This window comes from Eublepharis macularius, chromosome 3, assembly GCF_028583425.1.
Source record: "Eublepharis macularius isolate TG4126 chromosome 3, MPM_Emac_v1.0, whole genome shotgun sequence".
NCBI lineage: Eukaryota > Metazoa > Chordata > Lepidosauria > Squamata > Eublepharidae > Eublepharis > Eublepharis macularius.
This window is the reverse complement of record NC_072792.1, coordinates 79,693,611-79,708,600: the sequence shown is the minus strand read 5'-3', so window position 1 is coordinate 79,708,600 and position 14,990 is coordinate 79,693,611. Positions and strand designations below refer to the sequence as shown.

Sequence of the window (14,990 nt, the reverse complement as noted above, 5' to 3'; positions counted from 1 at the left end):
GAATTAACAATCTCATCAGAACAATGGGGGAAAGTCTGGTCATCGAAATTATTCAATTCGTCGATAATATCTACTAAATTACAAACATTTAAAATAATATCCTATTGGTACTACACACCAAAGAAATTAGCACAGCTAACAGCAAAGTACTCGCCATTGTGTTGGAGGGAATGTGGGAGTACAGGGACCTATAGCCATTGTTGGTGGACATGTCCAAAAATAATGGCCTTTTGGGAAGAAGTAATAGAGATCATACATAAAATAACTACCTATTCAATACAACTGCAACCAACAATAATATTTCTAGACTTATGGCAAGACAATAAAGTTCCACAAATTAGAAAAGAACTCATAAGTAGTCTATTTGTAGCAGCAAAAACAATAATCACAATAAAATGGAATGCTAAGGCAGCACCAAATATAGACCAATGGCTTAGTAAGGTGTGGGACCAAATGATTATGGAAAAAATTACAGAATTCAACAATCCTCAGAAAAAGAAAAGACAACAGAATTTTACAGTAAGTGGAAGCCATTTCTTGACTACATTACAACAAGCAACATACAGTCTATGAACACAATCTACCAGTCATTAATAGAAATATAAGTAATTGAAGAACAACAAAACTTTCATGGATCTATATGAGGAAAACCATTTAAAGAAAAAAAAACTTTAAATGTTAATAGTAAACTTGTAAATAAGTTATTGTTATGTGAATGTAAAAGTAAGACTTGAATTGGACTATGTGCTTGATAACCTTTAATAAAATTTAATTAAAAAAAAAACAATTCCACATATGTATGAATGACCAAACCGGGAAAGAACAGAGTCCCAACATAAAGTCTCTCTCCATGGGTATGTGAACAATATTGTATCTTCTTTTATCCTTTTGTTCTCCTTATTAGCAGCGAAAAGCAGAACGGATGGAAAACAGTTCCTCACCCAATTCAATTCCACGCCCTATCTGGCACCGGCTCATAAGCTCAGATTTCGTCTGTCACTTCCTCAGGGGCATTGTTTTCCGCTGTAGTTCTGATGGAGACAATCATATTTCCAAAAACCCGGATAGTGGCGGCTGTGCATTCTCTCGCGCGAAAGAATGCACAGCCGCCACTATCCGGGTGAGCATGAGAGCATGAGAGAAGGACTTGTCCCTGGGGATCCCTGTAGGCATCTTCCCATGTTAGGGTAGCCATCACAAGCATATTGCACTGGTGGCAGACCTTGTTTCCCCGCCCATGGAGAAGTGCCATTGGGTGCTCACCGCTCCCTATTCCCCAATACTCTCCTGCCAATGGAAGGGCCATTCCTCTGTTTAGGCCCTCATGCCTCACAGGTGGCTTAAAGGCAATCAAAGCCCTTGCCGCAGGTCATCGAGAAAAATCTTGTTGCCCTCTGTCAACAGGTGTCTACCATCACCTCAGTAGAGATGGGCAAATTGGACCCTAATCCTCGGATGGGGTAAATATATTCCTACGCCTTCCCCTAAGGGTTTCTTGATGGCTCTATTAGCCTTGCATCGGGTCCTTTCAATTGCCCACAGGTTCAAGGCCTCCCACCATACCCTCCGTTGTACCATTTCTGACCAAAAGATAAGCACGCCCAGCCATTGACTGCTTATCTCTCAGAGGTCTTCAGCAACCTTCAGTGAAAGGGCCTTTCCCTGCACCAACCCCAAGTCATTGCCACCTAGATGGATGACTAAAATGTTTGGGGGAGGACCCGTCCTTCCCCGAACTATAGTGGCAAGAGTCCCAGGCACCTAAGGCCATGCCATCCTTGCCACTCAACCATGGCCACAGTACTCATCCCCAGCTGGGATCCAATCAGCATTCTCCTGGCTTGATGGGCAGCCCAGAACACTCCACAGATCAGGATCCTCCACTTCCCTTGGCCTTTCTCAGCACCTAAGGAAAGAACTATTAGTATGGCCATTTAAAACTGTGGCAGGGGGCAGATATAGGTTCAATACGCACCACCTGCCTACATGCTGTATCTCATGCTGGGGGTACCCAATGGCCGATGCTGTTGAGGCAGCCCCAATCCTGAAAGAATTGAATGGGTGCTGAATTTGACCCTAGATAAGCCAAGCTTGCTAAGAGCCCTCTCTGTTACTGTCCAAAACTGATACTTAGTTAATGGAGTCTGATCTTCATGTCAAAACAAAACACCCTGGCCTTCCCCACGGAGCTAAACATACTCCCTGAGAGCACTAGCAGGGCAAAGCTCCCGATCAGCACAGGTGCCCAAGAGAAAAGTGGTTCCCTGCTGCCTCTGATCAGTCTTGGACCGCCAAATTCTAATGGTGACCTTATTGCCCAGAAATTTAATATCCTGAGCCTTCAAGGCCCTACCAGTTGCATCCCTACGGGACTTGGACACCAGCTCACTTACCCACAGGGCCTCAAAGAATACAGTTAAGGAAGCAGCATGAAACAACTTTATTTCAAAATTAGAAGAACAAACTTCCCCCCAGGCAGCCCCCAACCCTTTAAGTACCAATGGGGAGATTGGCTGCCTAACATCACCAGGCACCCCAGCCTCCCGGGACCAGCCTTCCAACAATTTGCAGACCTGAAAATCCTCTGTGGCTTCAGGTAGGTCCCATGCCTTGCTAGCAAAGGTGAGAGCAGCCAACTGTCCCCTAATGGACTTGACCGAAAGACCTTTTCCCCACTGAACAACACAAAAATGCATTAGGTGTTCCAGCAGGATAGGTCAAAGCTGCAGGAGACCCATAGTACTCCTAAACTCACTAAACTGCCCTACTGTGCAGTCATATGACCTCTGTGTACTGGGAGCAATGGCTAGCTGGATCACTCTGTTTACTTCCGTCTTCCAAACTGCCACAGCTCCCGGGGTATCTGTGCTGGCTGATGATTGGCCTCTGGGGCAAGCTGCTAGAGCCATTCCATCTGTTGGCAAGACAAAGCATCTGCCACGCCATTATTAATTCCAGGAACATGTCAGGCCCTAAACAAAATGTTCAACTGAAGGCATTTAAGGGTAAAAGCCCACACTAGCCATATTACTCTAGATGATTTTGAGGACAAGGGGTTAACTACATGTACCACAGCTAAGTTGTCACACCAAAAGTGGACTGTGTGGTTGACCAGCTCCTCACCCCAGAGCCATACCACCACTAGCAAGAGAAAGAACTCCAAAAATGTTAGCTCTTTAGCCAACCCCGTGTCCATCCAGTCATCAGTCATCGGTCAATGCACCAGTGACCTTGGAAATATATTACAAAGCCCAAGGTCCCTGAAGCATCAGAAGTAACCTGAGCTCAGTGTCGAGCAACAGGTCCTCCCTCCAAAAAGTCACCTCATTAAATGAGCTAAGGAATTCAAGCCACACTTCAATATCGTACCACATGCCCTTGCTGATCTTCAACCAAAGATGGGGAGACCGTAAGTGCCCAACCTGGAGCAATTGCCCTACAAGTGAAGTTCAAGTGACCGAACAACTGCTGCAGTTCAAGAAGAGTCACTTTACTCCTACAAATGAAGCAGGTCAGCCTACACCTAAGGTCCTCTATCTTTTCCAAAGGGAGCCACAAGGACTGCTGGACCATATCTAACTCTATGCCCAAAAAGGTTAAAATCTGGGATGGGGCTTCAGTCTTCTCATGTGCTAAAGGAACACCACGCTACTCAGCAAGTGCCATAAATCCTGCCAGTAACTTGGTGCACTGGCCTGTGCCAGCTGGGCCCAACAACAAAAGTCCTCTAGGTAATGGATGGTGTCTGGACAAGCAAATCGATGATGCAGCTCCCATTCCAAAAAGGAACTGAAGCGCTCAAATATCAAGCTAGATATGGAACACCCCATCGGAAGGGCCCTGTCCATATACTTGCCCTCAAATGAAAACCCCAGGAGCTCAAAGTCTCCAGGATGAACTGGGAGCAGGTGAAAGACAGACTTAATATCACACTTCACCATTTCAGCGCCCACCCCACAACAGCATACCACCTTGTCTGCCTGGTCAAAGGATATGTAATGCATTGAACACAAATACTCGGGAATGGCATCATTAATGTCAGACTCTGGATGATAGACTACAGCAGACAGATCCCTGGTTCACTGTAGCAAGACTTGGTTTCTTGGTTAAATGACATTTATTCAGTAATCAGTTCTTTCCATAATCAAATCCAAAGGTCTACTTAGGAGTAAGGTAAGCACCTAAGCAGTTCTAGTAGAAAGTTGACCAGAATGGCTACATAGGAAAATTACCTCCTTCTTCTACCCCTGTTCCTCTCCCTTCCCAACTTCCAAACAACCCAGAGTTGTTTGATCTGTGTGAGAACAGGCTACACGGAGATAAGACATATCATAGTCAGGAAGAAAGCCTCAAACTGGTAAAACACCCGGCCACCTGGGAACGTGTGAGAACTCATTGGAATGTTAGCAACAAGAATATATCTAGCCATACAAAATGGAGTCACCCCTGACAAAATGAAGCATACATTTGACAGCAAGAATTATTGGAATGAATGAATGGGCACAGTGAGACATGACAATTAACTGAGCCCCCTTTAGGAAAGGATAAGTGGTGAATGAGGTGGAATTCACCGGCTGCCTTCTTGGGAACCGCTCCCAGAGGGGAAACCCTCAAACTGAAGGTTGGTACTGAGATGTATTTTATTGGTTTTATTTATTGTAATTTATTTATGATTGTAACCTGCCCTGAGCCTGCTTGTGGGGAGGGCGGGCTAAAAATCTAATCAATCAATCAAACAAGGGTCAGGAGGGGCATCAAATGGCCAAGGACCTGCCCATCGACACATTCTTGCAAAATCTTGGCATGGACCACGTCTTCCATGCCAGCTACCAAGCAAAGGTTGGCTGCCATGAAAGGCATCCTTTGGCCCTGAAAGGGGATGTGAAAAACAAACGTAAAACCAGAAATCAAATACTCAGCATCCTGGCACTGAGGGTAGACTAGCAACAAACGCTCAAGTACCCTCAGCTATACTAGGCCGGACCCTTTTTCCAGCTGCTTGTTGGCCACCACCTCCAGCCAAGTGCTTACCGCTGCCTCCCTGCTTAGCCTTGGGACAAGCCACATAGGGGTGGGGGCCCGCACAGGAAGGGTACTCATGCTGATATTTACAGGACTTCTTGTTCCCCAATCCCTTAGATGTAAAGTCCCAGGAAAGCAGCCGGGTTTGAACCTGCTGCCCCGCAGGAGCATGGGTACCAGATGCTGACTGTGAGCAGTGGATCAGGTAACGGCTGTCAGACCGGTCTCCCATATTTGATTTAGCAGGGGACATCACCTGCAGCCACAGCTATTGGTTAATTTGGTCCCAAGGCAGGCTGGGGTTGAGGGTAGCACGCATTTGAAACTCTTCATTGTACTGCAGCCATGCAGCACCAATGAAGTCCGTGTAGCCCTTATAAATAATATCCAGTACTGAAAAAGAGAAATCGCTCACTAAGGTTGTGCTCTAGCCAATACCACTGCGTAAATGAGAAACCCAGGAAGCCAGTTTGACCAGGTTTGGTCAACCCGCCTATGCCTAATCTTTTCCTTGTCCCTCTCAATCAAGATCATCTTTATCCTTCTGCTCCAGCTTCCTGAAGAGAAGGGTAAAAATATCTACATACTCTTTTTATAATCTTATCCCTTGTGGCCTGCGTTAAGTGGTCACCAAGGAGCAAAGCAGTGTCCCCAAAATGCAAAACCCTATATGGAACCAGGCTGTCAGGAGGGGGGGCATAAGAAGAGAAACCCCACTGAGGACCATAACCATATGGCCATCCTGGTGATTGAAACCCTGTTTGGGGAGATGTAGCAGGGGACTGCTGCTGACCCTGAGATGTCGCAGCATACTCCTGCCCAGCATACCCTTGCCAACTTGGGGGGACAGCAGAAGGCCAACCAGGTGCCAACTGTGTTAGTGGTGGTAATGTGGGACATGGGGGCCCAGAGGCAGCTGCCTGACCCCAGGGCCCCATGGCTAGGTGTATGCCTGCTGAGAAAGGACTGACTTACCCTCTGGCAAACTTGGTTCCACTGCTATAGCAACTTGTATGCTGTCCAATGCCCCTTCCTGCTCAGCCTCCACCACAAGCGCCTCCTCCGTTGGTCTGGACATTGTCTGGGTGCCGCTGGTTTCACCTGGCTCTGCCAAGGATTTACCCTCAAAAGCAGAAATACGCATCAGGATTTCTCACTGAAAAGCAGCACTGGAAGCCTTCTTAGTGGGCCAACATTCCCTAGTTCCAGCCCCAGCTAGTTGCCTACCCAGCCCTGGCCTGCTCCAAGACTGCTAAGCAATCCAAAATCTCCTGCCTAGTTGGCTCGCCATCCTCATCAGAGGAGGGAGTGTAGGAGGGGGGATGCCTCTTGGAGGCAGGCTTCTTGGCCAGTTGTTTGCCCTTGGACAGGCCACCACCCTTCTTGGGAGGCATAATTGGGCACAAGAATATGAACCAGCAGAAAGCTGATTTGTGGCCCAGCCACTTAACCACTAAGCTATGAACTCCCTAAGCACAATTGAACTGCACTCAGACAAGAAGCTAATTAAATCAGGAGTTGGTAGAAAACCAAGTCACCACTGATACAGCAGCAGGTCCCACAAAATGGCTGCCTGCCCTGCAAGAGGGAACCTAAAATGGCCACTGGCACCAGTGCCTGACTACTGTCCTATGCCAACCAGGCACAGCCGGTCCCACAAAATGGCTGCTGACCCCTGGAATGGAGCCTTAAAATGGCCGCTGGCACAAGCTGCCTGGCTACTGCTCCACGTCATCCTGACAGAAGGAGGGGAAGGGGTTACTAGGGGTTACATACCTGTGAAGGGATTGGTAGTGAAGCCTCCACCTCAAGACCTCCAGCAAAACAGGGGAGGAGGCAATCCCAAACCCCGCAAAGACAGAGGGGGGTATCCACACACCCAGCCCAGGCAACGCTCTGCTTCTGCCCCCGCACTGCTGCAACGGGCTCCCACCAAGCCACCTGCCAAGCCCCAGGTCCAAAAGAGCCTATTGAGCTGCTGTGGGAACTCTTGGAGCCTCAGCCGCTGGGCCTGCTGCCACCACGGCCTTTACTGCAGCACGGCCTCTGAATCCGTGCAGCCTCCAAATTGGCAGCAAGTCAGCCCTGCTACCACCAACTCCCTTGTTGCCAACGACACAAGCAAGCCCCTGGCCTCACACCACTCTCCACTCTTATCGCCGCTGCCGCTGCCACATTCTCTACCGCTCCCATGAATTGTGGGCATGTAGCAGGCTCCTCACATGGGAGAAGCCTGGGCATTGCTCCTGCCTCTCCAAGCCAGTGAAGCAACTGCCGGCTGTGAAAGCGGAGCCACCTCTAAAGGCATGTGGCTCCACCCCCAGCCAAATGCCCATATGCCCAGGAAGGGCATCTGTCTCTCCTTCCGGGCAGGACTGCAAATGCCGGCCCCCAGCTTAAGCAGCTCTGCTGCTGCCGGGAGTGCCGACTTGTCATACAACACAAAGGCAAATAAGGAGAAAGTAAATATGGTTACCCATATTGCCACTCCATTACATTATTTGTTACTATATATAACAAAATCAACCACAAAAAAACCTTCATTTAAAATTCTTAAAAATTCCAGTAAAAGAAATTATCAAGAGGTGAGCTGTATGTGTCTAAACATAAATAAAGCTTTTTTCATCGATGCAAAGCTTCCCCTTTTGTTACATTTCATCATCCATTTGGAGATTGTATGATTTTGTAACTGAAGAGATTTAAAGTTACCCATGAGAATCTCATAAGATGCTAATGAATGTCTGAGGTGAGCTAATCAATGTATGAATTATTAAAATGGTGGGCATATCCACATTATAGCCCAAGTGTTTGTGACAAATAGAAGGGCTTAAATAAAGTAGTTTACCTGTTCTTTTGTTAAGTCATATATTATGCATGTTTGATTTCTTCAACAATCACCACAAAGTATGGGAAAAGTTCAAGAATTCAATAAAATTAGTCTGAAATCAATGGTTGCAAATTAGGCATATATTTCAGCTAATTCTGTTATTAATGATAGTTCACCTTTTTTTGATAACCTTTTTTAAACCGATGTATTGTCGAAGGCTTTCATGGCCGGAGAACGATGGTTGTTGTGGGTTTTCCGGGCTGTATTGCCGTGGTCTTGGCATTGTAGTTCCTGACGTTTCACCAGCAGCTGTGGCTGGCATCTTCAGAGGTGTAGCACCAAAAGACAGAGATCTCTCAGGGTCACAGTGTGGAAAAGATGTAGGTCATTTGTATCTACTCAGGAGGGGTGGGGTTGAGCTGAGTCATCCTGTAAGAGTTTCCCAGGGTGTGGAATGCTAATGGCGGGAGGCTTCACTGTATCCTGAGGAGGTTCTTTTGCATATGGATTGGTACTTGATGTGCTAATCTTCTCTGCAGGGCTATTGTCGGGGATAGAATGTTTTGTTAGCCTGGTGTTTTTCAGAACTGGAAACCATGCTCTGTTCATTCTTAAGGTTTCTTCTTTCCTGTTGAAGTTTTGCTTATGCTTGTGAATTTCAATGGCTTCCCTGTGCAGTCTGACAAAGTAGTTGGAAGTGTTGTCCAGTATTTTGGTGTCCTGGAATAAGATACTGTGCCCTGTTTGCGTTAGGCTATGTTCAGCCACTGCTGATTTTTCAGGTTGTCCAAGTCTGCAGTGTCTTTCATGTTCTTTTATTCTTGTCTGGATGCTACGCTTTGTGGTCCCGATGTAAACTTGTCCACAGCTGCAGGGTATACGGTATACTCCTGCAGAGGTGAGGGGGTCTCTACTGTCTTTTGCTGATTGTAGCATCTGTTGTATTTTTCGGGTGGGTCTGAACACTGCTTGAAGGTTATGCTTTTTCATAAGCTTTCCCATCTGATCAGTAATTCCTTTGATATATGGTCTTTTGGTGCTACACCTCTGAAGATGCCAGCCACAGCTGCTGGCAAAATGTCAGGAACTACAATGCCAAGACCACGGCAATACAGCCCAGAAAACCCACAACAACCATCTTTTTTAAACCATTCATCGACACTTCAGGATATCAGTATCAGCCACTACAGTTGAATTAATATACAGTTCTGAAAAGGATCCTATACAAAAGCAATAAAACGTATTTCCTGTTAATAATGGCACTAAGGAACTTGCAACAGTGAATTAATAGTCTTTTGTTGTTCTGACCTTTATATTGCCAGATTGGTGAAAAGTTAGGGTTAAACTGAAGGTTTAATATTTGCAGCAGCCTAGTTGTAGGACAAATATAAAGCAAATGACCTCCATGTAAGAACACAGAGGGGTTTTCCACACAGTTTTCTCCCCCTATCAGTTTCATCACTGTCGGATCACTACCTCTCTTCTTTTCTACACCTCCTGGTTTAGTTTTCAATCTTTTTAAACCATCTATTTCATATCAATATATCAACCTACCATTGTTAAAACAGATGCAGCAGGTTCTTTGAATTTACAGCTTTATTTTATTTAATTATTTTTTAAAAGTAATCTCTAGTCCCTTCCATTACAGAGATTTGCCTTTTTCATTATCTCTCTGCAAGAGAAGGGGCTAGAGACTTACTTTTTTTTTAAAAAAAAAGGAAAGCTGTAGGTTCAGAGAACTTGCTGTACCTATTATTACAATCAATACAGATATGGTAGATCAATAGAGCAATATAAAATTAATTTTAAAAAAATGCAAAAGCTCTGGTGGCTGGGGCAGGTCACACTTCTGGCATCAGAAAAAGCAGCACGGTTTGAAAAGCACATCGCTGCTGCTGCTTTGGGCTCCTTCCCAACAGTGGTTGGTTTGCCACACCAGTGCCATCCTCCATCTCATGGCTTTAGGTCAATCCAGGCAAGGCTCTCTATCTGGACCTGGGGGACGAGAGTTAGGTATGGGTGGTGGAGCTGCTTCCCTTTTATGCTTCTTCATGCAAAGACTAGCAGTGTGTTCTTTTTCTTTTTTTAAAAAAATCATCCCTTACATCAGTATAGCAATATAAGCATGCACCAAAAAAGATGTGTGTGCTGTGATGTCACTGATGATGCCACTAATGCTGACAGCACCCTTCCTTGAAAATTGTGATTATTTAAGGCACGTGAGGCAGAAAATAAACTATCTCCACAACTGTAAAAATGAAAAGGATGGCAGATGAGCAGAAGAACCATGCCAAAACTGATTTCAATGCTTGTGGATTGACCACCAAGAAAATCAGGAATAAGTCAAGTCTGCAGAAAAGCCCTATGTCAGAGTGACAATGTTACTTGAGCAGATTGTAAAGCATCTATGATTTAACCATGAGATCAATAGCTCTTGAAAGGCATGCTTTAGGAATAAAATCAGATGTCTCAGCCCAGGGAATAGATATGTGTTCTTAATACAGTGATGTTTGAAGGATTTTTTTTTTACATAAAGAATTTTGCACAGTAAAGGCAAATGACAAGCAATAGCTTTTGATCCAGTTTGTAAGATTCAGTCTCTCTGGCTATTCCCATGTATTGTCATTTTCCAGTTTGCATAGTAACAAAAAATATGGAGAAAGAAGATACCTCTTAATGTTATGGAAACCAATGAAGAAAGGTTAAAGCACTTGGGGCTCTTAAGTTGGTCCTATATGTCTGAGCTCTCAGAAGGCAGGAAAGCCATGGTTTCCTTGTTGCAAACGGAGGTGGTAAGGCTTTCCAAGCAACAAATGAATGCTGGGTGTCATGCCATTGACACTTCGGCTAGAGGGGGATGGCTGGTGCAGTGCTCATGTGATGCCAATCCTGTCTCTGATCCACCGCTCTGCCTCTAGAGACCAAGTCCAAGATGGAAGAGTTACCATTTGAGGGGCCATCACTTTTCTCTTCTGGCATGGACAAAATTCTATTTCAGAAGAAGAAGAATCAATAGACTGCCAAGTCATTGGGCATCACCCCCTCAGATCAGCAAACATACAAACCTAGGTATTTTCCATGACGCAATTACCTATACCAGTACTATGGAGGACCTCACCATCAGTATCAACAGCCTCAATCAACTTCTCAACATCAGTTTAACCCTCCATAGCAGTCCAGAAGACGTGGATAATACAAACCTAAGTCTTGTATTCTGCTACACAGCATAAGGACATGCATGGTTCTCCCAAACAGTTCTGACTGGACACTATCAACTCTAACCTTCCATATTGTTACTAAGAGAGATTAACATCTTGTCTCTCTGACTGGGAGTCAATAACATCTGACTCTTGGGTCTTAGCCATAGTGAAACATGGCTATGGGTTAGAGTTCACAGAATTGCCTGATTGCATTGTATCGTCTGATGGAAAAATGATGCCTGCCCTGGACTCTCAGAGTGGAGAGATAAGATTTATGAATATGCTTCAATGGTCAAACTGACTACCTACTTATAAAATAGACCAATAACCAAGTTCTGGAATAAATGGAAGGATTACTTCGATTACTTAGGCTAAACTAATTGACACAGAAGCATAGAGACAGGGAGGAGGGAGAGAGAAGGAGAAATGTTACGTAGTTAGGTTTAAGGAAATTTGAATGTATTGCTTGTTTTACTCCCAAAGCTATTATACCTATATTGTTTATATGTTTATTGATTATATAAAATTGTATTCAATTTACTGTCTAATTTAGAATCTGTGTAACTGTTATATCATGCACTTACTTTAGTTTAATTTTTTTGCTTTAATAAAGTTCTTAATTTAAAAAATAATAATGTCTTACTGGAATTAGAAGGGGAAATCCAATTTCTTCTTGCCAACAGTGCCATCCAAGAGTTGCAGGGCACTGGTGCCATATCTGGGGTTTTCTCCGGGTTCTTTTTGGTACCTAAAAAGGATGGAGGTCTCCACCCCATCCTAGATTTGAGAAATTTAAACCTCTATCTCAAAATGTCAGAATTCAAAATGGTCATCCTTTCTTCCATGCTTACCTTTTTGACCTCTGATGATTGGCTTGTGGTCCTTGACCTCAAGGATGCATATTTTCATGCATCCATCAGAAGAGAACACAGAAAAAATCTCTGTTTTCTTTGTCAAAACAGGGTGTTCCATTACACTTTGTTACTCTTTGGCCTACCACACCCAGAGTATTTACAAAGTGTATGGCATGTGATGTAACACATCTCAGAGTGCATCAGTGTTCTATATTCCCATATTTAGATGATTGGCTGATCTCAGCCCTGTCTAAACATAAACTATTCAGTGACATGCTTCTTTTAATGAAAATTTGTTTACATCTGGGGCTAGTGATTAATTTTTAAAAGTCTAAACTTGAATCTTCTCAAACAGTTGCTTACATTAGAGCTATTTTAGATGCAACTTGCAGAAGGGCCACTTTACTACTTGATAGAGGACATGTTATCAAATATTTGGAGACTTTGTTCTCTAAAAACCATTTTCAATCAATTGGGAAAATACATGTCAACCAACATGGCTGTAGTACCATTCTCAAAGCGGAATACAGATGCCTTACGAAATTGGTTTGTAAGGAAATTTGAGGTTTATTTGCACTCTCCAAGCCTCAGATTCTCAATTCCGATGCAGGTTTTGAAATCCCTTTTATGCTAGAGCAGGGATGAAAACTTTTTTGGAGGTGTTCCCTTTTGCACGAAGCAGCATCAGGTCATGGTGATGACTGACACTTCGTCTGAAGAATGGGGTGCCTACTGTGGTTCTTTGAGTATACAAGATGTATTGTCAGGGAGCAAGCTTTACATATTTATGTATTGGAACTTAGAGCCATTTGCTTTGCTTTTGTCTTGTTCAAATTTTTTTTTGGAGACAAGGAGGTGGAGATCCAGACCAACAACACCACAGCTATGTATTACATCAACAAACAAGGGGGTACAGCATCCTTGACTCTTTGTTCAGAGGCTAGGGCCATCTTGAATTGGACAATATCCAACAATGTGTCTCTGCACGCCATCCACATTGTGAACTTGAACAACTCCAGAGAAGACATTTTAAGCAGGGTTTTGAGTTACAGTCACAAATGTACTATGAACAATACCTATTTGAAACCCCTTTTCAATATATTGGGCATTCCTGCAGTAGACCTGTTTGCAATTGCTGTCAATACCAAGGCACTAATGTTTTGTTCTATGGCAAGGAGCAACTCTCAATCTATAATAACATAATAATAATAACATTTGATTTATATACCACCCTTCAGGACAACTTAATGCCCACTCAGAGTGGTTTATAAAGTATGTTATCATTATCCCCACAACAAAACACCCTGTGAGGTGGGTGGGGCTGAGAGAGCTCCAGAGAACTGTGACTAGTCCAAGGTCACCCAGCTGGCTTCAAGTGGAGGAGTGGGGAATCAAACCAGGCTCTCCAGATTAGAGTCACGTGCTCATAACCAGTACACCAAACTGGCTCTCAGTTTGGGGACACATTCCAGCTTACATGGATGGGTCAACTATTTTTCATGTTCCCACCAATTCCTCTTGTGTCAGAAGTAATCTGCAAGATAGATAGGGACAATTAAGATTGTATCCTTGCAACTTCCTTCTGGCCCAGACAAATTTGGCTGCCAAAGATACTAGTGTCAGGAGGTTGGCATCTACCTTCCTCTCCCCCCTCCAGGGGAATGAGATAGCTGCAGTTTCTTTTCCCTTTCTAAGGATGTTTAGCTGGCAGTGCTGGGAGAGCTGACAAGTTGACCTTGAGTACCTAGTTTCTCACAGGCTGAGTGTCCAACCCCCAGAAAGGGGGGTCAGTACTTTTAACTACTACATTTGTTGATAATGTGTCATTCGTAACAAAGTCTTTGTTATACCTCAAACTGGGTTTTTATAATAAATCTTCATTAAACCAACCAGGGGAGTTTTTTGTAAAATATCCTGGCAGGGTCCTTACAGTTTGTTAGGAATCACTCTTTTCCTTCTCCAACTCTGCATACATGAATCTCAGAGCCTGTTGAATCCTGCTGCCTGAGCGATGGCTGGAATAGGAACAGATGCCGGGAATGGGGGACTGCCAGAGGGCCAGTTGGAATGTAAAGACCCCACCACAGAATGTGGGCCCAATGCTGAAGCATTTGCTGCAATGCACATTGACCTCAAGAATATAGAACATTCTTACTCTTTTTATTTTATTATTATATTTACAATATTCTACTTTATGAGAAATCTAAAATGATTTCACAGTCACGTTTTTCAATCATTAACCTGTTTGTTACATATAAAATAGATAGAAATTGAAAATATTGTACAGAATTAGAACAATAAAATGTTGCATGTCAGTTTCAATTCATATTGTTTCATTTCACAGGCTTTTAGGAGGGAACTGAAAACTAAAGAGCCTGTTATCATGAGTGCACTGGACACAGTACAAATATTCTTGGCAGAGCAACCTTTGGAGGGACTGCAAAAGCTCTGCCAAGAGCCTAGAGGTAATTTATGTTATGTCATAATAACATATCAATAGAGGAATAAGCAATGATGAAAAATCTATACATTCTTATTGTTGGAGTCAGAGAATCCCCTATCATAGATCCTGAGGAGTTAGCCGTGTTAGTCTGTAGTAGCAAAATCAAAAAGAGTCCAGTAGCACCTTTTAGACTAACCAATTTTATTATAGCATAAGCTTTCGAGAATCAAGTTCTCTTCATCAGATGAAGAGAACTTGATTCTCGAAAGCTTATGCTATAATAAAATTGGTTAGTCTTAGAGAATCCCCTATGTATTTGCAAACTAATTTATACTTTTTCTTGAGCTGAACAGGTTTGATCTTAATTTTCTTAGCCCCTGATACATTAAAAGACACTAATCAAAAAGAGTCCAGTAGCACCTTTTAGACTAACCAATTTTATTATAGCATAAGCTTTCGAGAATCAAGTTCTCTTCATCAGATGAAGAGAACTTGATTCTCGAAAGCTTATGCTATAATAAAATTGGTTAGTCTTAGAGAATCCCCTATGTATTTGCAAACTAATTTATACTTTTTCTTGAGCTGAACAGGTTTGATCTTAATTTTCTTAGCCCCTGATACATTAAAAGACACTAATCAAAAAG

The 14,990-nt window shown here is 43.6% G+C and overlaps 1 protein-coding gene across 2 annotated transcripts in view; it reads left to right on the top strand.

Annotated features, from left to right (window-relative positions):
* Positions 1-14,990, top strand: part of DMD (dystrophin) — a 2,144,806-nt gene that overhangs the window by 1,733,514 nt on the left and 396,302 nt on the right. For both annotated transcript variants that reach the window (XM_054973282.1, XM_054973283.1), the window contains one exon: positions 14,248-14,368. In XM_054973282.1, the coding sequence (XP_054829257.1) occupies positions 14,248-14,368 (121 nt within the window). The remainder of the gene's footprint in view (positions 1-14,247; positions 14,369-14,990) is intronic.